Consider the following 27,610-nt stretch of genomic DNA (forward strand, 5'->3'; position numbering starts at 1 on the left):
TGCAACTTTTTCTGATTGCAATTTGCTCTTTCATTTAAAATATGTTTTAGTATTTTTAGAATGATGTGCTGTGGGCCGCAAATGGCCCCCGGGCCACACTTTGGATACCACTGGGGTACAGGAATAAACCAAAATGCAAAACAAAACAAAACTGCTCAGCTTTTGTGTAAAAGGTTTTAATGATTTTTTCAAATGAAACTTACATATTTCACCAGCACAGGAGACTTTATAACCACAGTAGAGATCAATATGAATGAAATACATAAAGAGGAATATGAACAGTCAAGTCAAAAAGAAGAATGTGACGTTACAACTTTGTTATGTAAGGATTGTTGATTTTCAGCATTAGATATTGTTTTACAAGCAAGAGCAGATCGACAATGCTTCAAAAATATTAATCTAACATTATTTTTCAAAAATATATAATTCAAATGTGATGAATACAATTCATAAATACTTATATTTTACACTTTAATAAATATGTAATAATTGTAATAAATAAAACAAAAGATACAATCCCTAAATAACCAAGTCTCACCCTTCAATAAAGATTGAATAAATGTAATATATAAAACAAAAAACAAACCATTAAATTGCCCACTCTATTAATCTTTTGAATAAACTCACTATGTCCACCTGTTTATATTTTTTTAAATGTTTAAAATTTTACAAACAGGACAAGCATAATACATTTTCAAAGATTGATTTCTAGCACCAGTGATGATGCTGGAATTTGTCTTCCAAAAGTGATGCATTAAATTAAATATGCTTTGCAATTCTAAATACATCACAAAACATCTACTTGTCTGTAAAAAGGAGCAAAAGTACATTACTTCACCACACCTTTGACTGGCCACTTGTTGCTAGGCAGAATTCAGACATCATGAAAGTAGAGGTCTTAGATCTTAGACTTACTGATTCTTCGCCTCAAACTTGACCACTTTGACGTCGGCGAAGTCAAGCTGGTCCTCCTCGACATCCGCCTGGTTGTTTAAAAACGACGTTAACGTAGCCCGAGTTGCTCTGTAGAAAAAGTGTTTAAAAGTGAAGGAATAGACAAAGAACCTTAAAATAAGCCGCGGGACATCAACTCACCTCTTTCTCCTCATTTGTCGCAATGATGGGGACGGTGTCGTCATCGTCTTGTCCCGGATTTGTTGTATACCTGCCTTTGGTTTTCCTGTTAACACAAACATGTGAACAATACAAATAATTTTTAGACTTGTTATATTGACTCAAATCTAAAGCATGTATTAAATTGATATTGCATTTGGATCATTCCAGATGCATGAATGTGCTAAAATAAGTTAGTCTGTAGATTGCGATTCTATTTTGCAGAAAAGTGTTACAGATTATAGATGTGTGCTGTTATAGTTCAACTACATCGCACAGAGTTTGTAGAGCACAATAACATCAATGTGGACGGCACATAATGCCTGCAGTACACGAAAAAACCTCATTTAAATAAGGCGATCTGCACCACTTTTCAATTGCAGTCTTAGTAGATCACACGCAACACACCCACTTAGTTGCAAACTATAATTTATAGTTTGCACACGCTGTTTAGCGTTTTGGATCTTAGTAGATCAGGCTCTAGTGTAGACATGCATGGGTACTGTAGGTCACAACCAAAACAACAGAACTTTCCTCCAGAAGGTCTTATCTTTGTCCATGTGATGTCAGATGAAACAAAAATTTAGCTGTTTGGCCACAATACCCAGCAATATGTTTGGAGGAGAAAAGGTGAGGAACACCAGGCCTACCGTCAAGCATGGTGGTGGTAGTATTATGCTCTGTGCCTGTTTTGCTGCCAATGGAAATGGTGCTTTACGGAGCGTAAATGAGACAATGAAAAAGGAGGATTACCCCCAAATTCTTCAGGACAACCTAAAATCATCAGCCCGGAGGTTGGGTCTTGGGTGCAGTTGGGTGTTCAAACAGGACAATGACCCCAAACACACGTCAAATGTGGTAAAGGAATGGCTATATCAGGCTAGAATTAAGGTTTTAGAATGGCCTTCCCAAAGTCCTCACTACTAAACATGTGGACAATGCTGAAGAAACAAGTCCATGTCAGAAATCCAACAAATTTAGCTGATCTGCACCAATTTTGTCAAGAGGAGTGGTCAAAAATTCAACCAGAAGCTTGTGGATGGCTACCAAAAGCGCCTTATTGCAGTGAAACTTGCCAAGGGACATGTAACCAAATTGTAACATTGCTGTATGTATACTTTTGACCCTGCAGATTTGGTCACATTTTCAGTAAACTCATAATAAATTCATAAAAGAACCAAACTTCATGAATGTTTTTTGTGACCAACAAGTATGTGCTCCAATCACAAAAAAACAAGAGTTGTAGAAATTATTGGAAACTCAAGACAGCCAAGACATTATGTTCTTTACAAGTGTATGTCAACTTTTGACCACGACTGTATGTATTCATATACACAGTATTTGTATATATACATATATATGAATGTGGATCTGAGCCGAGGATGTCGTTGTGGCTTGTGCAGCCCTTTGAAACATTTGTGATTAAGGGCTAAATAATTAAACTTTGACTGACTGACTTGTGCCAGATTCACGTTACAGGCTTTAAGGTCCTGGGCTATTACATCCAGCCAGCGGGTGCGGGGTGCACCGCTGGGCCGTCTTCAGCCAGCTTGCTGGGGATTGAAAGCTAGGATGGTACTAACTAGTTGGATGTTCCACGGGCAGGCGGATGATGTGGCCATACCAGCGTACCCGCCTCATTGCTGCGAGACGGAATGCTGGGAGCTGTTGGACCTGGTCTCTCAAAGTCTGGTTTGTGTAGTGCTAGCCCTATGTGATGCCTTCAACTCTCCTGAGGGACCTGGTATCAAAACCACCAAGCCTGGCCGCCAGGGTGGTGTTCAGCGACCATGTTGCCGTACAGGAGAACGGCGATGACAGAAGCATTGTAGACTTTAAGCTTAGTCTCCTGTGATATGTGCCGGTGTTGCCACAATGGTCTCCAGAGGGACTGCATGACAGAGACTGCCAAGGCACGGCATCTGTCAGTCCCAAGTTTAGGTCACCGTTGTTTGACATTGTCGAGCCCAGGTATTCAAAAGTGGAGACAAAGTGGACAGGGGTCCCACCAAAAAAGAGGGGGTGATGGATCAGGTCCTACACCTACATGCATAAGCTCTGTCTTAGGCTAACTTATGTACAGGCCTAACTTTCTCGTTGAACACACTCGTAGAGCTGGTCAGCAGTCTCACTGAACAGGGTTGTGTCATCAGCATGTTCTAGGTCCTTGAGGGTGTAGTTACCAAGTGGCACCCCAGGGATCCGTTAGCAGACACGTGACATCAAGCGGTCGATGACGCAATTAAAGAGTTCAGGAGCCGCAACACAGCCCTGCCATACCTTGCTGTTTATGGGGAACCACTCGGCATACTTGCCAACCTTGAGACCTCCGATTTCGGGAGATGGGGTGGGGGAGTGGGAGCGTGGTTGGGGGCGTGGTTAAGAGGGGAGGAGTATATTTACAGCTAGATTTCACCAAGTCAAGTATTTCATATATATATATATATACAGGTAAAAGCCAGTAAATTAGAATATTTTGAAAAACTTGATTTATTTCAGTAATTGCATTCAAAAGGTGTAACTTGTACATTATATTTATTCATTGCACACAGACTGATGCATTCAAATGTTTATTTCATTTAATTTTGATGATTTGAAGTGGCAACAAATGAAAATCCAAAATTCCGTGTGTCACAAAATTAGAATATTACTTAAGGCTAATACAAAAAAGGGATTTTTAGAAATGTTGGCCAACTGAAAAGTATGAAAATGAAAAATATGAGCATGTCCAATACTCAATACTTGGTTGGAGCTCCTTTTGCCTCAATTACTGCGTTAATGCGGCGTGGCATGGAGTCGATGAGTTTCTGGCACTGCTCAGGTGTTATGAGAGCCCAGGTTGCTCTGATAGTGGCCTTCAACTCTTCTGCGTTTTTGGGTCTGGCATTCTGCATCTTCCTTTTCACAATACCCCACAGATTTTCTATGGGGCTAAGGTCAGGGGAGTTGGCGGGCCAATTTAGAACAGAAATACCATGGTCCGTAAACCAGGCACGGGTAGATTTTGCGCTGTGTGCAGGCGCCAAGTCCTGTTGGAACTTGAAATCTCCATCTCCATAGAGCAGGTCAGCAGCATGAAGTGCTCTAAAACTTGCTGGTAGACGGCTGCGTTGACCCTGGATCTCAGGAAACAGAGTGGACCGACTCGGGCCAGAGTGGACTCTCGGGCCTTTTCTCTCAGAGATGTGATCGATGGTGAAACGGTTGTGCATGAATCTGGCTTGTTGTTGGCGGCGTCCGCTTCTGGTTGTGGGTAAAGCGCGGGTGAGTAGGATGCAGGTGAAGAGTTTGCCGGGGATGGAAAGGAGGGTGAGGCCTCTGTGGTTGCTGCAGGTCAACTATCTCCCTTGTATGCATGAATCCGTTTACATTGTTGACAGATTCATGCATACTTGCTTAGCTTTTGGGTAAAAGGTTTGAATGATTTTCTGATGAAACTTACATATTTCACCAGCATGTGCTCCTAAACAGAAGACTTAAGCCACAGTGGAGATGAATATAAATGAAATACACAGGAATATGAAAACATCCATCCATTTTCTACCGCTTGTCTCTTTCGGGGGTGCTGGAGCTTATCGCTGCATTCGGGCGGAAGGCGGCGTACACCCTGGACAAGTCGCCACCTCATCACAGGGCTTAACACAGACAGACAGACAGCATTCACACTCACATTCACAAACTAGGGCCAATTTAGTGTTGCCAATCAACCTATCCCCAGGTGCATGTCTTTGGAGGTGGGAGGAAGCCGGAGTACCCGGAGGAAACCCACGCAGTCAACATGCAAACTCCACACAGAAAGATCCCGAGCCCGGTATTGAACTTAGGACCTTCGTATTGTGAGGCACATGCACTAACTCCTGTGCCACCATGCTGCCCGAATATGAATACAATCAAGTCAAAAAGAAGAATGTAGCGTTACAACTTTGTATTGTAAGGATTGTTGATTTGCAGCATTAGAGGTTGTTTCCCAAACAGACTCGGAACAAGAACAGACAACAATGCTTCAAAAATTTAAATTTTAGCATTTTTCCAAAATGTGCAATTACAATCCATATTAATCTCACGCTTCAATAAAGATTGAATAAATGTAATAAATAAAACAAAATACGATCCATAAATAAATCTCCCACTCCATTAATCTTTTGAATAAACTTACTATGTTCACCTGTTTATAAAGTATTTGTCATGACTTGGTCCTGGGAGTTTGCTTTTCCGGAATGCAACGGAAAGTTGGCTCGGGCGAGACGGGAATGTGAGTACCGTATTTTCCGCACTATAAGGCGCACCTAAAAACCACAATTTTTCTCAAAAGCTGACAGTGCGCCTAATAACCCGGTGCGCTTTATTACGATTCATTTTCATAAAGTTTCGGTCTCGCAACTTCGGTAAACAGCCGCCATCTTTTTTCCCGGTAGAACAGGAAGCGCTTCTTCTTCTACGCAAGCAACCGCCAAGGAAAGCACCCGCCCCCATAGAACAGGAAGCGCTTCACCCGCCCCCATAGAAAAGGAAGCGCTTCACCCGCCCCCGGAAGAAGAAGAAAAAACGCGCGGATATCACCGTACGTTTCATTTCCTGTTTACATCTGTAAAGACCACAAAATGGCTCCTAATAAGCGATCCGGTTCATAAAAAGACGCAATCTCTCCATCCGCACACGGATTACTACCGTATTTCACAGCAACTGATATTCCTGTGAACCGCACTGTGGAACGGGAGCACGTACGGTGAATATTCGCACCACAGGGAATGAAGTCATCCTTCACTGTGGTTCTAGCTTGCCATGCTAACTTCCACTCATGGTGATATTCAAAAGGAAGACCTTGCCAAAAGAGACCTTTCCAGCCGGCGTCATCATAAAAGCTAACTCGAAGGGATGGATGGATGAAGAAAAGATGAGCGAGTGGTTAAGGGAAGTTTACGCGAAGAGGCCGGGTGGCTTTTTTCACACAGCTCCGAAGGCGAACACACCTTCACTAAGACGGGCAGACAGCCTCGGACGACATACGCCAACATTTGCCAGTGGATCGTAAATGCTTGGGCAGATATTTCGGTCACAACTGTGGTCCGAGCTTTCCGGAAGGCAGGATTCACAGAACAACAGCGACACTGACTCCCGATGACTTCTACGAGACGGAACCGGCCATTTTGGATCCCGTATTCGCCCAACTTTTCAATTCGGACACCGAAGACGAAGAATTCGAAGGATTTACGAATGAAGAATAACTTCAGAAGGTGAGTGCTATGTTTATTTTGTGTGTTGTGACATTAACGTTAAAGCAACATTATGTTGCTATTGTTCTACACCATTTTGAATTTTACTATGTTTGTGATTGCACATTTGCGTACATTTTGGGACAGAGTTGTTAGAACGCTGGTTTTCAATATATTATTAAAGTTTGACTGAACTATCTGACTGTTTTTTTGACATTCACTTTAGCGCAGCGTTTTTTTGACATTCACTTTAGCGCAGCGTAGGCGCGGCTTTTAGTCCGGGGCGGCTTATTGGTGGACAAAATTATGAAATATGTAATTCATAGAAGGTGCGGCTAATAATCCGGTGCGCCTTATAGTGCGGAAAATACGGTACATGATTTATTTAATATATCAAAAAAAAGTACAAACGAAAAGCGCGCACAGTGGCGGAGAACAAACTATGAAACCAAAAAGACTATAAACATGGAACAAAAACTTACTTTGGCATGGACTAAAAGGAGCAGCATGAACGATGGACATGAAATCAAGTGTCAGAAATGTGCGGAGCATAATTGTGGGATGTCACCAGAAAGACAAACTGAAAACAATGAACTTAAATACTACAGACATGATTAACGAAAACAGGTGCGTGACTCAAAACGTGAAACAGGTGCTTGACGTGACAGGTGAAAACTAATGGGTTGCTATGGTGACAAACAAGAGTGCACAATGAGTCCAAACGTGGAACAGGTGAAACTAATGGGTAACTATGGAAACAAGACAAGGGAGTGAAAAGCCAGAAACTAAAGAGTCCAATAACTAAACAAAACAAAACATGACATGACTAAAACAAAACATGATTACACAGACATGACAGTATTTTTGAAATGTTATCAACATTTTACCAACAGGACAAGCATAATACATTTTCAAAGATTGTTTTCTAGCACCAGTGATGATGCTGGAATTTGTCTTCCAAAAGTGATGCCTTAAATTAAATATGCTTTGCAATTCTAAATAATTAGGAAATGCCAGTCATTCAAAAGGATGATTTTTTTTTCCACAAACATTACAGTCAGACGTCATGAAGGAGGTCTTAGATGTCAACTTACTGATTTTTCGCCTCAAACTTGACCACGTTGACTTCGGCGATGTCAAGCTGGTCCTCCTCGACATCTGCCTGGTTGTTGAAAACGATGTTAACATAGCCCGAGTTGCTCTGTAGAAAAAGTGTTTAAAATTAGAAGAATAGACAATGAACCTTAAAATAAGCTACAGGACATCAACTCACCTCTTTCTCCTCATTTGTCGCAATGATGGAGACGGCGTCGTCATCGTCTTGTCCCGGATTTTTTGTATACCTGCCTTTGGTTTTCCTGTATCAACACAAACATGTGAACAATACAAACATTTTGGGGACTTTTTATACTCTCAAATGTGAAGTTTGTCGATCGGGAATGGTTACCAATCGGTTTTTAATTCATGTAAAATCAAACAATGCTATAAGTCGATACTGTTGTTGCATGCTAGGTCACGTCCGGTTGCAAGCACTCAGGCAGCCATTCTATGCCAACAAAGCAAGCATTTTGTTTAATCCTCTTGGCCCCCTTGGGAGCATAGGGCATCTACCATGGATCTCCACCTCGCTATGGTCTTTGCTTCTTGCCAGGAGGTCCCCATCTTGGTCAGTTCAACAAGAGTGGACAGCCTCCAGTTGGATTTTGGTCTCCCTGGCTTCCTCTTGCCTTGAGGATTATAGTCCAGGGCTTGTCTTGCTATGTTTCTCGGATCCTTCCTAAGTGTATGGCCGACCCATCCCCACTTTCTGCTTTTGATTTCATTTTGAATTTGCTCTTGGTTCATGCCTCTCCACAGGTCTACATTTGATATCTTGTTGGGCCACCAAATCCTCAGTATGTACCTGAGACGGTTGTTAATAAATACTTGTAGTTTATTAATGACTGATTTGGTGGTTTTCCAGGTTTCACAGCCATAAAGAAGGATATATTTTACATTTGTATTAAAGATTCTGATTTTGGTGTTTCTAGAGGAAGAGAGCCATAGAGGTCGGAGAGTTCTAAAGGCATGTCTTGCTTTGCTGATACGCAGATCGACATCTTTATCAGCTCCTCCATCTGTGCTGATGTTGCTTCCCAGGTAGACAAACTCGACCACATCTTCCAGGGGGTGCTCCTCGATTGTGATAGGTTGATAGGATTTGGTGTTGAGCCTCATGACCTTGGTCTTCCCAGTGTTTATCCTGAGGCCTATCTGTTTACTGTGTTCATGCAATCTGGTGGTCTTGCGTTGGATGTGTGTGTCTTCCTGGGATCAGAGCCAGGTCAACAGCGAAATCAAGGTCTTCTAGTTGTTCAAAAGGGTTCCACTGTAATCCTGTCCGCTGGCCATCCACTGACATTTTCATTGTCCAGTCGATGGCGATAAGGAAGAGGAGGGGTGACAGTAGACAGCCTTGCCGTACTCCTGTTTTTATAAAGGAGGGTGTCCGAGAGCTTACCATTTGAGATGACTTGACCTGTAAATCCATCATACATGCAATTGATGATGTTGACCATGGAATTCCATGATGTTGGAGCAGTTTCCATAGGATGTTTCTGTCTAGACTGCCAAAAGCCTTTTTGAAGTCGACAAAGTTTACAAATAGCGATGACTGCCGTTCGATGCACTGTTCGACAATTATTCTGAGTGATGCAATGTGATCTGTACAGGAGTTGTGTTTCCGGAAACCTGCTTGTTCCTTCCTGAAAATCTTGTCTACTGGTTCTTGTATTCTGTCCAGGATAATTCGGCAGAGGATTTTGCTGGGGACTTAGAGCGTGATGCCTCTCCAGTTCTTACATTCGCTGAGGTTTCCTTTCTTCGGAACTGTGACAATTAAACCCTCCTTCCAATCATTGGGAATCTCCTCTTTTTCCCAGATGTCATTTAGAAGCCCATGGAGGATATCAGTGGTGGCATTGATGTCTGCTTTCAGTACATCAGGTGGGATGTTATCCTTCCCTGGTGCCCTGCCCAGCTTCAGTTTTTTACGGGCTCACTTTATTTCCTCCTTTGTTATCCTACCACAGTTGATGTTTAGGTTTTTTCCTGCTTCCTCAATGACTGGTGTAGTGTCTGGGGGGAGTCTATTCAGGACCTCTTCAAAGTGTTCCTTATAGCGCTCTAATTGCTGGGACTCTTTGGTGAGAAGGTTTCCCTGCTTGTCCCTGAAAGGGCGGCTTGCGGTCCGTTTTTTCCCCAGACAGCTGACGGGTTGGCGAGCTGTGCGTCTCGTCATTTCTTGTTCCCTTGCTTCTCGGACTGCCCTTTTGGATTCTCGACCTCCCGCTTGGACACAGACCTTCTACACCCCGCTTAGCCCCTGACTATCTGCCTGCCCACGGACGGCCTTCATTCCTTGTCCCTCCTCTCGTTCAACATTACGGTAACACACTACAGCTAATCACACACACAGCCTCACGCACACACACACACACACACCTTGGATCTAGTCACACTTCATTTCCCCTCGTTTAATTAATAGTATTGCTGGGTTATATTATTTATGGTTTATTATTATATATATTGTAATTTATATAACAAATCATACTGCTTTAATACTACACCCTTGTGTCTGTGCCGTCTACTCCTTCCGTACGTAACACTTTGAATTCAATTGTCACCGTTTGCTGCCACCTGGTGGTTTGTATTTTTGTGTAATTTATCTTCTTTATTTGAATTCTTACTGCATTTTTTTTTCTCCCTTCCCCCAGAGTTCCTGTGTTTTCCTCGTGGGCAGAGTTGCGAGACGTGCACAACTGCTTCCAATTTGCCCTCACTCGATACCACGCCTTGGCTCCTTCATACCAGATGTCTTCGTTATGCTATCTTGGCCATTCTATTGCCATCCAGCTTAGAGTTTTTGTAGGTTGCACGTCTTGTATAGTTTTGTGTTTGTGAGTACACCAGTTGATCTGCCGTCGACTTGACAATTAGAAAAACGGTTTTATTTACCACCTTTCTGCATCCTTGGATTCCTTTCAACAGTATTGAACAGCATGGTGACAACAATCAAGTCAAAAAGAAGAATGTAGCGTTACACCTTTGTTATGTAAGGATTGTTGATTTGCAGCATTAGAGGTTGTTTTCCCAGCAAACCAACAACGCTTAAAAAAAAATACCAATCCAAACTTATTTTTCAAAAACTTATAAATAAAATATAATACAATCCATAAATAATTAAATCTCACATTTTAATAAAAAATTGGAATAAATGTAATAAACTACGATCAATAAATAAATCTTTCACTTTATTCATCTTTTGAATAAACTCACTATGTCCACCTGTTTATAAAGGTATTTTTGAAATGTTATCTAAATATTAAAAATAAGACAAGCATAACACATTTTCAAAGATTGTTTTCTAGCACAAGTGATGATGCTGGAATTAGTCTTCCAAAAGTGATGCCATCCATCCATCCATCTTCTTCCGCTTATGATGCATTTAATTAAATATACTTTGCAATTCTAAATACATCACAAAGCGTCTACTTGTCTGTAAAAATGAGCAAAAGTACATTAGAACTATTTTTAATGGCCGCCACACCTTTGATTGGCCATTTGGGCGGTATAGCTCGGTTGGTAGAGCGGCCGTGCCAGCAACTTGAGGGTTGCAGGTTCGATCCCTGCTTCCGCCATCCTAGTCACTGCCGTTGTGTCCTTGGGCAAGACACTTTACCCACCTGCTCCCAGTGCCACCCACACTGGTTTAAATGTAACTTAGATATTGGGTTTCACAATGTAAAGCGCTTTGAGTCACTTGAGAAAAAGCGCTATATAAATTTAATTCACTTCACTTGTTGCTAGGCAGATTTCACAAACTTTGATCTTATTGTCTCATTTGCCAATTAGGAAATGCCAGTCATTCAAAAGGATCTTTTTTTTTTCACAAACATTTGAGTCAGACATCATGAAAGTAGAGGTCTTAGATCTCAACTTACTGATTCTTCGCCTCAAACTTGACCACGTTGACGTCGGCGAAGTCAACCTGGTCCTCTTCGATATCCGCCTGCTTGTTGAAAACGACGTTAACGTAGCCCGAGTCGCGCTGCAGAAAAAGGGTTTAAAAGTGAAGGAATAGACAATGAACTTTCAAATAAGCTGCAGGACATCAACTCACCTCTTTCTCCTCATTTGTCGCAATGATGGGTGCGGTGTCGTCATCTTCTTGTCCCGGATTTGTTACATACCTGCCTTTGGTTTTCCTGTTATTGACACAAACATGAAAAAATACAAATCATTTTTAGATGTTTTAGACCAGGGGTGTCAAACTCAAATGCAGAGTGGGCCAAAATTTAAAACTGAACAAAACCGCGGGCCAAGGTTGAAAAAATTAACCTTTTAATAGGGACCCAAACAAGTTTTGCATTAAATATTGAACAAGCAAGGATTATCTAACTTTATAGTGACATGCAAAATCGAGTTTCAAATAACAATTAAAAAATATCAATGGCATATCAAATCCAATTTAAATAAAAATTGAATGCCTCTTTTATTTTTTAAACTGCTCAGTTTGCAACACACTGATCTAATCTGATGTGCCCAAGCCAGATACCTGGCATCTTTTCTTGGATGCTAGTTCATTAATGTCGGGGCTCAGGCTTTAAGCTGAGGCAACCTTCATTATCGAACGAAGTTGTTCATCAGTCCTTATATCTCGTATTCCACCCGGACCACAGTCTCGGGGGCGTGCCTTAAAAGCACTGCGTTTAACGTCCTCTACGAGCTGTCGTCACACGTCCGCTTTTCATCCATTCTAACAACGTGCCGGCCCAGTCACAAGATATGTGCTGCTTCTGTACGCACACACACGGAATGCAATGCATACTTGATCAAGAGCGATACAGGTTACACTGAGGGTGGCCGAATTAACACAGTTAGAAATATGCGTCACACTGTGAATCCACACCAAACAAGAATGACAAACGCATTTCGGGAGAACATCCGCACCGTAACACAACATAAACACAACAGTACAAATACCCAGAACCCTTTGCAGCACTAACTCTTCCGGGACGCTACAAAATACACCCACCGCTACCACCACACACAGGAGGAAGGGCAAGTGGCCTGAAACGAGAGGAGGGTTAGACCTTCCCCACAAAACAGGAAGTTCGCCAGACAACCCCAAAACAGGACTTCCCTCACCGCGGTGTGACAGAATGTGCTGAGGTGGTATGATGGTCCCGCCTCCAGAACACTTTGTTGTCTGTAGATTGCGACACTATTTTGCAGAAAAGTGTTACAGATTATAGATGTGTGCTGCTTTAGTCCAACTACATCGCACAGTTTGGAGAGCACAATAACATCAATGTGGACGGCACATAATGCCAGTAGTACACGCAAAAAACGCATTTAAAAAAGGCGATCTGCACCACTTTTCAGTTGTACAAGCAGTCTTAGTAAATCACACTGAACACGCCCACTTGCAACCTATGCAATTTATAGTTTGCAAACGCTGTTTAGTATGTAATTTAGACCTTAGTAGATCAAGCCCTAAGTGCAGGGGTAGGGAACCTATGGCTCTCGAGCCAGATGTGGCTCTTTTGATGACTGCATCTGGCTCTCAGATAAATCTTAGCTGACATTGCTTAACACGATAAGTAATGATTAATTCCGCTGGTAATCACGGTGTTAAAAATAACGTTCAAAATATAAAACATTCTCATGCAATTTAACCTATCCCATCCGTTTTCTACCGCACCTGTTTAAGAAGTCGCATTAATAGTAAGAAGTATTTTATTTATTATTGGTTAGTTTCAGAATAACAATGTTTTTAAAAAGAATAAGAGACTTATTACAATCTAAAAATGTTGGTCTTACTTAAAAATGCACGCATTTAGTTGTATTCAGTGTTAAAACATTATATGGCTCTCACGGAAATACACTTTCAAATATTTGGCTTTCATGGCTCTCTCTGCCTTAGTACATGGGTATGGTAAGTTACAACCAAGACCAAAGAGGCGGGCCAGTATTGTTGGGTTGGGTTGGGTTGGGTTGTACTTGTATAGCGCTTTTCTACCTTCAAGGTACTCAAAGCGCTTTGACACTACTTCCACATTTACCCATTCACACACACATTCACACACTGATTGGAGAGTTCTGTCAGTACGATTCCATATCGGTCAAGGAGCATAAAATGCCATGCCACAGCAGTGTGAGACCAGGCTCTGTTTGGTTTCTTCTCAACACCGCATATCACGACCGTTATCCCACAGCAGTTTGTGACCAGGCTTTTGTTGTTGTGTATGGTTCTTCCACACGCGACCACCAAAGACTCCTGATTGTGGAAAGAACCAACTGTCTATGCGCGCGTTTGTCACGAGCAAAGCAACATTGGAAGGCAGACAGCAACGCTGTCCTCTGCCTACCGGAGATACGATGTGTCTTACCTGCAAATGTGCAAAATCAGCAGCAGACTCAAGAACAGCATGGCTAACACTCCCACGGGGGAACCGACCAGAACCCACAGACTGTACCGAGCTGAAAAGTCGAAAAGACGTGCATGAGAAAAGGTTGAAAAGGATCATTATGTAAGAAATACAAGAGCAGCAAAGACCGTTTTCCATGCGAGGGGAGGACATGTTGAAGGCCAAACTGTCCAAGCCTAGAGGGTTGACGCTGAAACAGACCAGCGACAAGGCATCTCGGTCTTGGTCCGGAAGCTTGAGGGTGACAACGCTGGTCCTTGTCACGCCCCCGAGGGTCACATTCGTGATGGCAGATTGATTGACAGGCACCCCGGATAACTCCCAACGCAGCAAAGGGGTCGTCACATCCGTGATGGCAGATTGATTGACAGGCACCCCGGATAACTCCCAACGCAGCAAAGGGGGCGGGTTGGCCCGGCTGTCACAGGAGCATCGTGTCTGGGATGAGACGTCTTCGCAGTGGGACGAGGCCAGGATCTCTGGCCGGACTGAGGAGCGGCAGTGGTTTGAACGTGCGAGAACATTACAAACGACATGAAACGTGTATAAAGATAGGCTCACATGTGACATTGATGTTGAGAGGCTCAGAGACGTCAAGGCCGTGAACGTTGACAGTTTGACAGTAGAAGTCTTCCTGTGAACGTTTGCTCACGTTGAAGGAGATCACCTCTCCCTGGCCCATCACCTCACGCTCCCCCGCAGCCACTCTGTACCACGTGAAGTTGGCCACTGCTGGATTGGCCACGCTCGTGCACCTTAAAGTCACAGCGCTGCCGTCTGTGACCGGGCCGGACGGATACACCGCCACCGAAGTGTTTCTAGGAGGATCTGAAAGAAAGGTACCTGTTAGAGCTCAGTGAACACCTTACAAAATACTTTTTCATCTGCGTAATTGGGGGTTGATATTGGTAAATAATTCAACCCTCAATTGTAAACTACATGTTTGTATAAATTTAATATCTTAATTGTTATATTGTATATGATCAGTGTCAGAGCTTGGTTCACATTGCCGGCAGTAAGTCGGACACGTTTCCGGTGAGGGTTGGACTCCGCCAAGGCTGCCCTTTGTCACCGATTCTGTTCATAACTTTTATGGACAGAATTTCTAGGCGCAGTCAAGGCGTTGAGGGGATCCGGTTTGGTGGCTGCAGGATTAGGTCTCTGCTTTTTGCAGATGATTTGGTCCTGATGGCTTCATCTGGCCAGGATCTTCAGCTCTCACTGGATCGGTTCGCAGCTGAGTGTGAAGCGACTGGGATGAGAATCAGCACCTCCAAGTCCGAGTCCATGGTTCTCGCCCGGAAAAGGGTGGAGTGCCATCTCCGGGTTGGGGAGGAGATCTTGCCCCAAGTGGAGGAGTTCAAGTACCTCGGAGTCTTGTTCACGAGTGAGGGAAGAGTGGATCGTGAGATCGACAGGCGGATCGGTGCGGCGTCTTCAGTAATGCGGACGCTGTATCGATCCGTTGTGGTGAAGAAGGAGCTGAGCCGGAAGGCAAAGCTCTCAATTTACCGGTCGATCTACGTTCCCATCCTCACCTATGGTCATGAGCCATAGGTGAGGTCATGGGTTATGACCGAAAAGACAAGATCACGGGTACAAGCGGCCGAAATGAGTTTCCTCCGCCGGGTGGCGGGGCTCTCCCTTAGAGATAGGGTGAGAAGCTCTGTCATCCGGGGGGAGCTCAAAGTAAAGCCGCTGCTCCTCCACATCGAGAGGAGCCAGATGAGGTGGTTCGGGCATCTGGTCAGGATGCCACCCGAGCGCCTCCCTAAGGAGGTGTTTAGGGCATGTCCGACCGGTAGGAGACCACGAGGAAGACCCAGGACACGTTGGGAAGACTATGTCTCCTGGCTGGCCTGGGAACGCCTCGGGATCCCCCGGGAGGAGCTGGACGAAGTGGCTGGGGAGAGGGAAGTCTGGGCTTCCCTGCTTAGGCTGCTGCCCCCGCGACCCGACCTCGGATAAGCGGAAGAAGATGGATGGATGGATGGTTATATTGTATAGTGCAGTTCATAAGTATAAGTAAATATTGTACAATCTTTTGCGAACACATCGCACATCTATTGTGAAACATGAAGTCATGGGAAATAGCAATTCTGAACGTTTGGTAATAAGCGGGCCAGAAACTTTTTTGTTATGCATCCATTTTCTACCGCTTATCCCGTTCTGTATTATTTAGTTTTTAAATTTCATTATAGCTGGGTTGCAATCACGTGACCTGGAGGCACGTCCGACCCATTAGGCTACTGTTTATTTACCTGAAACCGTGCAGATTTTGAAAGGTTTAGAGGCAAATATAAAAGCGATCATGAAAAAAATATTAAAAATGGGATGGAGTGGATTTTTACACTCTAAAAGGCTTAAAAAATCATCACCAAGACGTTAATGCTCGCTACGACCTCACTTCATTTGACACATATTTAGAGAAGCTTGGTCTTTACATCAGAGGGGTCCACTAATTAAACATTAATCTGTAAGACAAAATTGGATGTATTCGTGCATCGCTAAGTAACGTATTTGATTGACATACCGAGTGGCGTGCTGATAAGTTTGTTTGCAGTTGATTGCAGTTGAAGACCAGCATTTTCCCAGTAGAGGTGGGATGCAGGGGATTTATTGCCACATCTACCATTAGTCTGTTGAGAAAAATGGGGGTGAAGGGATGCTCCCTCCAACAGGCTATCAAGTCCATGTCAAGTGCTGCCGAAAAAGCCAGCAACTGGCTCTGGATAAAGCGCAAGGACCCCAACTGGGCAGTAAAATAAGAGACAATGGTATGCGGTCAGGCTTAGGCCTGACTCAGGGAAAAGGACGACCCTGCCATGCAGAGTCCGACAGGATATGGAGGGTATGGCTTGGAGGGGGGTGTACCTGGGACACTAGGTACACTGTTGAGCCCTCTGGAGACGTCGTGGGCTTCAATCAACGAAACGTCGATGAAGCAGGGTGCCCACCCGAAGACCCCAATGACATACTTACCCTCCCTTTCACCACTCCACACCGACTGCTACCGTCAAGATTGTTCCTACTTACCAAAGGGATTGAAACATCTAGTTCTATTTGCTTTACTGCTACAAATATTAGTCTTATCTACAATTCATGTCTGCAGTTGTTTTTATACTGTGAAGTTCATATTTTGTCTCATTTAGCTATAGATGTCCCTGTTGGTAGGTGTGTAGGTCTTTATTGTCATTGCGCAAGGACAACGAAACTTTGTTTAAAGCACAAACTTATTCAAGATTAGACAAACAGAGTTACAGAACAGGAACACTGATGGGTCGCCACAAGGCGCTTCGTAAAATATGGGAAAAAGGTCAACGCTGGGTGAGGATGAGTAAAAAAAAATACAATTTAGACTGGGCTCCTAAGGGGGCCCAGTCTGGAGTGGGAAAAAAAACTCCAAAGCAAAGCACATACACAGTACATATTACAACATACAACTCGAGACTTGCAATACGCGTCAAGGTCGTTGGATAGGGGGTGACGGGAGTTTGTTGTGTCTTTGCTGCACTGTCCTTCAGGAAAGATTTGGAGAGCAGTGCAAAAAGAGGCAACAAGAAAGTTAAGACAAGACAAAGAAGCAAGCAGGAGGGGTAAGGCAGAGGAAAGGGGAGCGTCCGCCCTCGATGAGGGCCAGTGAGAAAAAGCAATGTTAGCTAGCGATATCAAGATATAGTACTTTGTAGTTTATTAATACTATTAAGAATATTTTATTCTTGCTAACAAATAACACCAAAGACGTTATAATGTGGTCATCCATGTCGAGCACAACTAACAACTTTATGTTATGAAAATGGACAATGAAAATACGGTGGATTGGAGCAACAAACACAATATTTGTTACTCGGACTTAACGTGACGTTAGCTTATTTGCACAAGCAGGTCTTCTAGTTATATTTAGGCATAGCAACCACAAAAGATCACAAACTAATGCCATCTCTTGTCCTTTTCTTACATTCAGTTCTGCTCTCAAAACACTACTTATTTAGTAATGAATAAACCCGATTGCACCACAGAAAGTTTCTCAAACAAATCAAATGTTCAAACAAACATTTTACAAAGCGACCACTGCAGACACGAGCATGTTCGATTGTATTCCACAAGATTATGAAAGTGATATTTTTAAGGTACAGGTACTGTTCCCTTATCGGGGTCTTTCATGATGAGGACTGTCCCAACTTTTGAGTTAGCTACTCTGGGTGTGTCTCTAATGTTAGCACTAGTTAATTTATACTGCCAGTCGTTCATGGAGTGGAGTTAGCTTGTGAAGCTAGTACGCTTGATTCATGGTCACGGCTCTGGTGCTGCTTGGATATCTGCCAGTGTTGGTCATCTCATCTTAAAAAAGTATTTAGTTATAATTCTCTTACCATCCTGGTAATGTTAAACAGTTCCAGACACTCCAGTATCCGGATGTGTGGCATTGAGTCCTAGGCTTTCTTGTAGTCAATCCAGGCGGTGCACATTGGTGTGCCTGACCATTTGAACTGTCGTGCTTGGACCCCCTGGTGTTATTGCCAATGCTCTTCTGTGCACCGATCATGTATTGATCCATATGCCTACTCACTTTGGCTACTATTATGCCCGATAGGAGTTTCCATGTGGTGCTGAGGCAGGTGATACAAAAGGTTGGTATTTTGATGGTACTGTTTCCTTATCGGGGTCTTTCATGATGAGGACTGTCCCAACTTTTGAGTTAGCTACTCTGGGTGTGTCTCTAATGTTAGCAACTAGTTAATTTATACTGCCAGTCATTCATGGAGTGGAGTTAGCTTGTGAAGCTAGTTCGCTTGATTCATGGTCACGGCTCTGGTGCTGCTTGGATATCTGCCAGTGTTGGTCATCTCACCTTAAAAAAGTATTTAGTTTTAATTCTCTTACCATCCTGGTAATGTTAAACAGTTCTAGACACTCCAGTGAGTCCTAGGCTTTCTTGTCAATCCAGGCAGTGCACATTTGTGCATCTGACCGTTCTCTGGAGTGATGAATCACGCTTTTCCATCTGGCAATCTAATGGACGAGTCTGGGTTTGGAGGTTGCCAGGAGAACGGTACATTTTGGACTGCATTGTGCCGAGTGTGAAATTTGGTGGAGGAGGAATTATGATGCGGGGTTGTTTTTCAGGAGTTGGGCTGAAAATTAACGCCTTTAGTAACGCCGTTATACTTTACCTGTTGGTAGAGACACACGGGTCTTACTCTTGGAGGTTGCTGTGCTCTGCCTGTAAGTCTGCCAGCCAATGGGCGTTGGTGTTGTGTGATGCCTCTTTCTTCTAGTGAGTTTATGAGTTGTTGAGAACATCATGTTTATTTTCCTGGCCTCTACTTCTCTTGTGTACCTCTTCAAAGCTGAGTCTTTGATTGGCAGTCTCAAAGCCATAGCTGTGGACAGCTTGCTAAGGCACTTTTCGGCTACTTACTCTATGTTCTATTAGATTTGTCATTTTATTTGATCTATTGAAAATCCCTCTATTTTCGTATGTAGTCACTTTTAGCTGGTTTGAAAATAATGTGTGATGTCACTTTTCACTTACATTCAACGTCCAGCTGAACAGTGGCTGATGTTTCCTCTCCCAGCTTGTTTGTGGCTTGACATCGATAGCCGCCGCTGTGTTTTGTCTCTACACGTTCCAAATGCAAGTCTGCTCCCGTCTCGTTGTCTTCTTTGCCGTCGTCTTTGAACCAGACATAGTTGGACACAGGAGGTTGGGCCCGGTTTTGACACAACAGGACCACGGTGTCGCCCTCCACTATCGGACCAGCGGGTTCCAAGATTACTGTTGTTTCCTTGGGAGGAACTGTTAGAAGAATAACAAGTGGTGAATTGGTTATTTTGCATCCAACTGCTGGGAAGTCAGAAATATTCTACTTGGACAACTGTGGGGGAAAAAAATGGCACTTCTAAAATCTCTCACACCCGTTTTTATGGTCAGAACATGGAACTCTTTACAGGGTGCAAACTGGAATGTCAGAAAAAAATCCCAATGCACTTTTCTGAAAGGCATTTTCATATCTTCATAAAAGCATCAATGTCTTTCCTAATTCTTTATATTTCGTACAAGTTGGTCCTAATACTGTAAGTAGTGCTTAGTGTTGCGTATGACATGGACTTACATTGCACGTCAATCACTGTGATGGATGAGTTCTGGTATCCATATCTGTTGTGGACTCTGCAGTAAAAGGTGTTTGTGGCCTCTGTGACCGTGATGGACATTTTTGTACTGGATCCCACTGGTGTCACCTGATCTCCGTCCACTTGGTACCAGGTGTAGCTGTCCACAACTGGGTTGGCGTTGGTAATGCAGGTCATCGTGATGGAAGTCCCCTCCGTCACTGGACTTACGTAGCCGACTGAGGTGTTCTTTGGAGCGTCTAAGAGAACAACACAGTTCTTTTAAAGACATTTGACACTGGTTGGTGTAGATGTTGAATTTTTAATGCAACATTTCAAGCGTCTTCTCCTCGGCAGAAATTGATGAACATGCTAATTGGGAACAAGTGGGTGCCATGATTGGGTATAAAAGCAGCTTCCATGAAATGCTCAGTCATTCACAAACAAGGTTTGGGGCGACGGTCACCACTTTGTGAACAAACACGTTAGCAAATTGTTGAACAGTTTAAGAACAACATTTCTCAACGAGTTATCGCAAGGCATTTAGGGATTTCACCATTTACGCTCCGTAATATCATCAAAAGGTACAGAGAATCTGGAGAAAACCGAAACCGACATTGAATGTCCGTGACCTTCGATCCGTCAGACGGTTCTCAAGACTTGGACTAAATTGCAAATGTGAAAACATCTTGGAGACGCTAGCTGCTCTGATGAATTTGAGGACCAGAACTAGACAATAGAGTGAAAAGTTTGAATACATTTTCACTCACCCAAACACAAACAATCTGAATTGACAGTGCTCTGAAGACGCAACGAACTCCTTCCCTGTCTTTCATGGACACACACCTTGTTGACTATTTTGTTGGACTGACTGGCTGTTATCACGTTTGCACTAAGGCCGCGAAACAGACACGTTCCAGGCTTACACACACATATGCATCCACGAAAAATACACGCCACACACACACATACCCCACAGCCGATCCCACGCGCAGGGCTCCTAGTGGCTGGCAGCTTCGGGCCAGATGACCGTCCCCTCACCCCTTGTTGCAAGTCTGGAGTTGTATGTCATAATATGTACGTTTGCTTTTGCGTTGGGAGTTTTTTTTCTCACTCCAGACTGGAGTGAGAAAGATACACAGCTCATCCCCCCCCAGTGTCTACTTTAACAGGCTTGTGGTGAGAAATTAAATGTTGTTGTACTTGTGCAATGACAATAAAGAGCATACCATGCATACCATAGGTAGGTCTTAATTGTCATTGCACAAGTACAACAAAACTTTGTTTTCCGCTCAAACCCGTTCAAGATTAGACAAACAAAACAGTGTACAGGGTTACAGAACAGAAACGCTGATGGGTCGCCACAAGGCGCCCCGGAAAAGATGGGAAAAAGTTCAACGCTGGGGAAGGGCGAGTAAAAAAAATACAATCTAGACTGGGCTCCTAAGGGGGCCCAGTCTGGAGTGGGAAAAAACCTCTATAGCAAAGCACAAATGCATATTACAACATACATCTCGAGATATCTAGCAACAGAGGGGTGAGAGTGGGGGCCACGGTGGTAGGCTGCAGCTCTTCAGGCTCTGCCCAGCCGTCCATCACCCCTAAGGGATTCCGGTCAAGGGCGTTGGATGGGAGGGTGGGGTATGTGTGTGTGTGGCGTATATTTGGATGGGAGGGTGGGGTATGTGTGTGTGTGGCGTATATTTTTTGTGGATGCACGTGTGTGTGTAAGCCTGCCGCGTGTCTCTGTTCCTCGACCTTGGTGTTCTTGCCAGTCAGTCCAAAGTCACCAACAACAGGTGTGTGTCCATGAGAGACAAGAAGGGAGTTTGTTGTGTCTTCGTCGCACTGTCCTTCGGGAGAGTCTCGAAGCCAGGGAAACAATCCAAGCTAGAATGTTTTGTATGCGACTGAAAATAAAATTAGCTTTTCACTCTAAAATGTCTATGACTGGTCCTCCAAAATTCATCCTGCGGGGCAGACAGTCCGATGTTATCCAAATCACAAGAGTGTCCGCAGTTCTTCCCGCATCCTACAATCATTTCTGGCAGCTTTTTGGGGTACTTTGAAGACTGCCAGCAACTTCCAATTTGTCGACATACCAGAGCAAGGCTTACTCCAATCAGCAGATATCCCTGTTGTCATAATTCCGAAGAGGTGGATATCTTCACGTCCTCGACTGAAAGAGTCGCCAGGAAACCAACTGAATGAAGGAAGGCTAGAGAAAATGTGTGGAAGGCAGCAGTAAGTAGTGCCGGTAGTGACGGGAGGAAACAACCAGAAACAACATCTTACATTTCCATCCTGAAAAACACAATACTGAGAACATCTAAGATCCTGTACAGATCCTTCAAACTTCCAGAGTTCTGGTCCCTGAGCTTTTCAAATAGATCTCTCTTAGAGACTAAATGCTCCAAGTCTTTAACACCGAGTGACACCCAAACCAGGAAGAACCAATCAATATTCCATCGTTACAGCATTATACTCACAATCAACATGAAGGGTCAAACTATATTCGCTTCCGTCGTTGGCCTTGTTTTTTCGTCCGTAGTTTGTCTTGCAGGTGACCTTCACAGCATTGTGGCGGGAAGAGGCGTTCGCCTTCATCACAGAAATCCTGGTCGTATCCTTCAGCGTCACTTTAATGTCACTGTCGCTCAGAGATGGCTGCCACGTCAGTTCGGGAGGGTGCGTGGGACAATAAGTTATGGCTTCGCACGCCAATGTCAGCGCGTCGCCTTCCTTTAGGTACACACTGTTGGCTTTGAGGGTGGGCCCGCGGGGAGCCGCTATTGGAGGAAGAACATGGTGAGGTGTGTTATGACAGCAGCGGGGCACCAAAGAAGGATAAGAAACAAAGACCACCTCGGACGTCCAAAGTCAAACTTTGGTCAAATTTCTGCTGGAACCTTTTACATTCCAGCAGGAAGTAAAACACATTGTCAGGCAGGACTGATGGAATATCGAACCAGATGGTGGTGCAGTCCAGATTCTGGCAGTCAAACACATTCAATGATCAATATTTGCATACGAGTTATTACTTGGAGTTCTCAATTTCAACAAGTTAGACTGGAATGTTCAGGAGCGTTTCTTCGACGTACCTTCAAGTTCCCAATAAACGTTCCTGGCCTGCGGTTGGAGTAGGTTTTAGCACGGGAATCAAACACCTCCGTGTACCCTTTATACCATTTGTAAGTGCGCCATTTTACTCTGCAGGAGTCGTCTATGTAAGCTACCCAATTATCAGGCGCGGTGAACTTGCAGGGGATTCTCACACAGGTGCCGCTCAGTGTCTCCACGTGGGATGGCACGATCAACTTCCATACATTGCACTGACTGCCTGATGAGTAGAAAACATAATAAAAACAAATTGAGGACAATGTGTGCAATACAAAAAGATATGAAATATAATGACAAACCTTCAAAAAGGCAGCAAAGCAGGAAGATCGACGCAACAACGTCAAGCATTTTGTTTTTCTCCCCTAGTTAAAAAAAAAAAATCACAAATAATGCAATATGTATATACATATATTTTGGCTTCAGTTCAGTACAAGTTCCCTACTTGTAAACATTAAAGTGAGGGAGACAAGAAGTGACAAACAAAATACAGTTTTTTGTTTGCTTTCAAAAGAAAACCCTGCCTTTACAACCTATTTTCATTTCATCAAAATAATTTCACAATGTTACTTAACCAGAGAAACCAGAAGAACGTCATCAGACACATTTTGGGATTTGAAAAAAAAAAAATCTGAGAAATAACATTATTCGTTTCTACTTATAAACATATCTATTTGGAGAAAATATAAATATACTGAACATCTTGTTTTGGTAACACTTTAGTATGGGGAACATATTCACCATTAATTAGTTGCTTATTGAAGTAACAAAGACTTATTTTACATATAAGGGTTAGGGTTACTAATAAGCAATAATTCTGAGGTTATTGAGGGAATACTTTTAGTTTAATTAGCTTCTCAGTGGTTAGTGTGTCTGCCCTGAGTCATACCAAAGACTATAATAATGGGAGCCATTACCTCCCTGCTTGGCACTTAGCATCAAGGGTTGGAATTGGGGGTTAAATCACCAAAAATGATTCCCGGGCGCGGCCACCGCTGCTGCTCACTGCTCCGCTCACCTCCCAGGGGCTGAACAAGGGGATGGGTCAAAATGCAGAGGACAAAAACTATCAGAATCAGAATCAGAATCAGCTTTATTGTCATTACGCAGGGTAACGAGATTGAGGCCATTCCATACAGTGCGATGTGTGCATGCTAGAAAAACTGTGTAAATATATAAAAATATGAAAAATATAGAAGTGCAATGAATATAGGGTGAAATGAATATATACATGGAAAAAAATTAACAAAAAAAAAAACAAAAAAAAATCATTGGTATCATTATCATTGGTACTTTTAACTTTTTTTTAACTTTTAACTTTTTTTTTTTACTTGTTGTATAATAAGGCCAATAAGGCATTAATAAGTACTTAATAATGACTCATTAAGAGCCAATATGTTACTAATTTGCATGTTAATAAGCAACTAATTAATGGTTAATATGTGTTCCCCATACTAAAGTGTTACCCTTGTTTTTATTGTCTAAAAATGTAAATAATCCACTATTCATGAGATGCATTATTGACATTTTCTGTATAGGTTATATTACAGTACGATTATTTTATATATTTTAATGTGATCTTCACATGCACCAGTTTTTCTGTGTTTTAGAATCATATTTACTGGGCAATTATCTGTATTTTTGTTTCTTTTAAAAAATAAATAAAGCTGCTTCAATGTTTTGGCATTTGGTTCTCTTACTGTACGGAAAATTAACTACCATGTGCTCCTAACCCTAGAACTGTACAGTTACAGCCCTTGTTGTCTGTCATGGCAAATAATAATAAGAATACATCTGCCTGATTCCTTATAGAAACCTCAATACTTTCCAACAAAAGAAAAATCCTCTATAAGATGGTAAAGATGATGTACAAGTGACTAAATAGAAAACAAAAAAATTTTTAAGATAAGAAAAAAATAAAACAAAAACAATCTTCTTAAATAAATTAGCTCAAAACTGTAACCGTAAAATGCATTTTAATTTAAAATGAATTAACAATTGAAAATTTGTTGAATGAGCTTTAATTGTAACTGTAAAATGTACATGAAATGAATATTTAAATTACTCTAACTAACTCGAACTAATAATATCTCTGTTTAACTGTAAAATTCACATTCATTCAAAATAAATATTTAAATAAAAATTAAGTCAAATGAGCTCTAACTAACTATATATTAGATATAAAGTGTACATTCATTAAGTTCAAAATAAATGTTTTCATAGAAATAACGTTAAATAAATGTTTCAATAGAAATAATGTTTAATGAGTTCAAACTGTCAATGTAGAGTTAAGTTAAAATTAATATACCAGTAACAAATTAAGTTAAATTAAAGTCAGGAAGAAACATAGCACTTGTTTTCAAAGACATCAAGGAACTGCACAAATACAGAATAATCTCACATAGAAGGAAATAATAGACAACTCATGTAAACTATTATCTTAATATCAACAATAATAACATAATAAGATTATGCTTAACAGTTTTTAGCTAAAATTTGCATTCCAAATGGCTTTTGTTCCCCCACCTTTGCAGTATGTACAGTAGTCTCGAATTATGTAGCAAACTTCTCTTCTCCCTCCTGTCCGTGTGTTTACTGTACTGCGTGTGTACAGTAACCCCTTAAATACTATTGTGCTGCGTGTCATACGGCACCACACTTTTGGACCAATCACCAAACAATCGGGAGCCGACTTGTTCACTTCAAAGACGCGGATCGTCATTCACTTTAAAGATCCTCTACGACTCATTACTACTTTCTGACACGCATCATTTCATACATAAAAAGTAACCACAACAAAACACTTACATCACAACAACAACTATTGCAACATTTTTCAATGTTTATTTCCTTTTAAAAGCATAAGCTATAATTTCAAATACACATTTTATTTGGCTGCACAACCTGACTGACTATCAGTGATGACAGGAATATTATGCTGGATATACTGAATATATGTACCGTTTTTTTCGGAGTATAAGTCGCACCGGAGTATAAGTCGCACCTGCCAAAAATGCATAGTAAAAAAGGAAAAAAACATATCGCACTGGAGCCCGGCCAAACTATGAAAAAATCTGCGACTTATAGTCCGAAAAATACGGTATTCGTATTTGATATGCTAAAGGTTTCTTAAGATTTTCTTTTTGACAAAACAAATCAAACTTTTACTTAGTTTTTTTCTTTGCACACTTTTATCTAATTTTGCATTTTCCTTTCTTAGACTTAGACTTCCTTTTTATTGTCATTCAAATTTGAACTTTACAGCACAGATAAGAACGAAAATTCGTTACATAAGCTCATGGTAGTGCATGATAAAAAAGCAATAAGGTGCATATATAAATAAATAAATATATATAAATAATATACAAATATATATATATAAAATAGATAAATATATATAAATAAATAAATAGATTACTGTACAGATAAATATATTGCACTTTTTCACGTGTCCTGAAACGACCTGGTCGCATTGTGATGCGGGTGTTGTTCTCCCAAGGATGCAGACGGCTTCGGACACAGCTTGCAGGTAGGAAAATTATTTATTGAAAATATAAATCGTACGGGGAACAAACAAAAGACATGCACATAGCACAGAAGGCAAAAACAAAAGGACTAGCGTGGGAGCTAGAAAGTCAAAATAGCCTAGCATGAAAACTAGCAGCTAAATAACAAGAAATAAACGTTGTCATTAGTTGTGTAAAACAAACTAGGAAGCTAGACCGAGTGAGGCCAGGGCAAAGACTAAATAGCCCTCTGATTAGTGCCCGGGCAACAGGTGCGTGTCCCGAACACTAACCAGAGGCAGGTGAATGTAATCTGTCGACATGGCAACTGAAAACAAACAAAATCAAGAGGTGCTGAAAACACAAGTGACTAGAAAACATAAACAAACTATGATCCGGGCAGCAGATCATAACACGTCCACGTTTATGGATGTATGTTATATTGTCTTTTTTATTCGAGCGAGTTAATCCATTTTGGGGGGAGTTGAGGGGATCATTTAATTATGATGCGTTCAAGAGTCTTACGGCCTGAGGGAAGAAGCTGTTACAGAACCTGGAGGTTCTGCTTCGGAGGCTGCGGAACCTCTTTCTAGAGTCCAGCAGTGAAAACAGTCCTTGGTGGGGGTGGGAGGAGCCTTTGCAGATTTTCTGAGCCCTGGTCAGGCAGCGGCTTTTTGCGATCTCCTGGATGGGAGGAAGAGGAGTCCTGATGATCTTTTCCGCCGTCCTCACCTCTGAAAATATTCTTATCTAGTTTTGTATTCTTTTTTTTTAGAACACATTCTTTACTTTTTGCATGTGGATCATTTGCAGAATGGTTCTTATTTGACACTATGGGCACTATAGGTTACAGCAGAGCTGGGCAAAATACGGCACATGCGGCCCATTAAGATTTTCAATCCGGCCTGAAGGACGTTCTACATGATTTTTTTAGACCTTTAACATCAAAAATGTAGCCGCCATTATGATGTGCAGTGCTGTTTTTAAATGACCATAAATCTTGAACTATAGAAAGTATTTCAATGGTTGAAATCTGCCCTTTTGAGTGTTATAGGAGTTATTACGGTAATCTACG

General features: G+C 42.2%; 1 protein-coding gene across 3 annotated transcripts; it reads right to left on the bottom strand.

Annotated features, from left to right (window-relative positions):
- Positions 1–145: 145 nt before the first annotated feature.
- Positions 146–25,656, bottom strand: LOC133621144 (B-cell receptor CD22-like). 3 transcript variants are annotated; one of them, XM_061983033.2, is made up of 17 exons: positions 25,556–25,634; positions 23,947–24,057; positions 23,332–23,394; positions 23,014–23,252; positions 22,778–22,904; positions 22,402–22,701; positions 19,915–20,172; positions 19,335–19,598; positions 14,360–14,626; positions 13,927–14,286; positions 13,760–13,850; positions 11,488–11,572; positions 11,309–11,415; positions 7,600–7,684; positions 7,421–7,527; positions 1,096–1,180; positions 146–1,023 (listed from the first exon to the last, which is right to left on the bottom strand). In XM_061983033.2, the coding sequence occupies exons 2-17, from the start codon at positions 23,966–23,968 to the stop codon at positions 958–960; spliced, it is 2,526 nt and encodes an 841-aa protein (XP_061839017.1). In that variant the 5' UTR covers positions 23,969–24,057; positions 25,556–25,634; the 3' UTR covers positions 146–957. The 3 variants fall into 3 exon arrangements, with proteins under 3 accessions (XP_061839017.1, XP_061839018.1, XP_061839019.1); XM_061983034.2 differs by lacking the exon at positions 23,947–24,057 and having other exon boundaries at positions 25,556–25,656; XM_061983035.2 differs by lacking the exon at positions 25,556–25,634 and having other exon boundaries at positions 23,997–24,017.
- Positions 25,657–27,610: the final 1,954 nt, after the last annotated feature.

This window comes from Nerophis lumbriciformis, linkage group LG21 (assembly GCF_033978685.3).
Source record: "Nerophis lumbriciformis linkage group LG21, RoL_Nlum_v2.1, whole genome shotgun sequence".
NCBI classification, from domain to species: domain Eukaryota; kingdom Metazoa; phylum Chordata; class Actinopteri; order Syngnathiformes; family Syngnathidae; genus Nerophis; species Nerophis lumbriciformis.

What these genes read in the sequence shown, in the direction of transcription:
- LOC133621144 (XM_061983033.2), bottom strand. Translation starts at nt 23,968, where the DNA reads ATGCTAAGTGCCAAGCAGGGAG. An exon ending in TCTCAACATCAATGTCACAT is followed by an intron (nt 14,287 to 14,359) that starts GTGAGCCTATCT and finishes GCCGCTCCTCAG; the next exon opens with TCCGGCCAGAGATCCTGGCC. An exon ending in CGACAAATGAGGAGAAAGAG is followed by an intron (nt 1,024 to 1,095) that starts GTGAGTTGATGT and finishes CTTTTTCTACAG; the next exon opens with AGCAACTCGGGCTACGTTAA.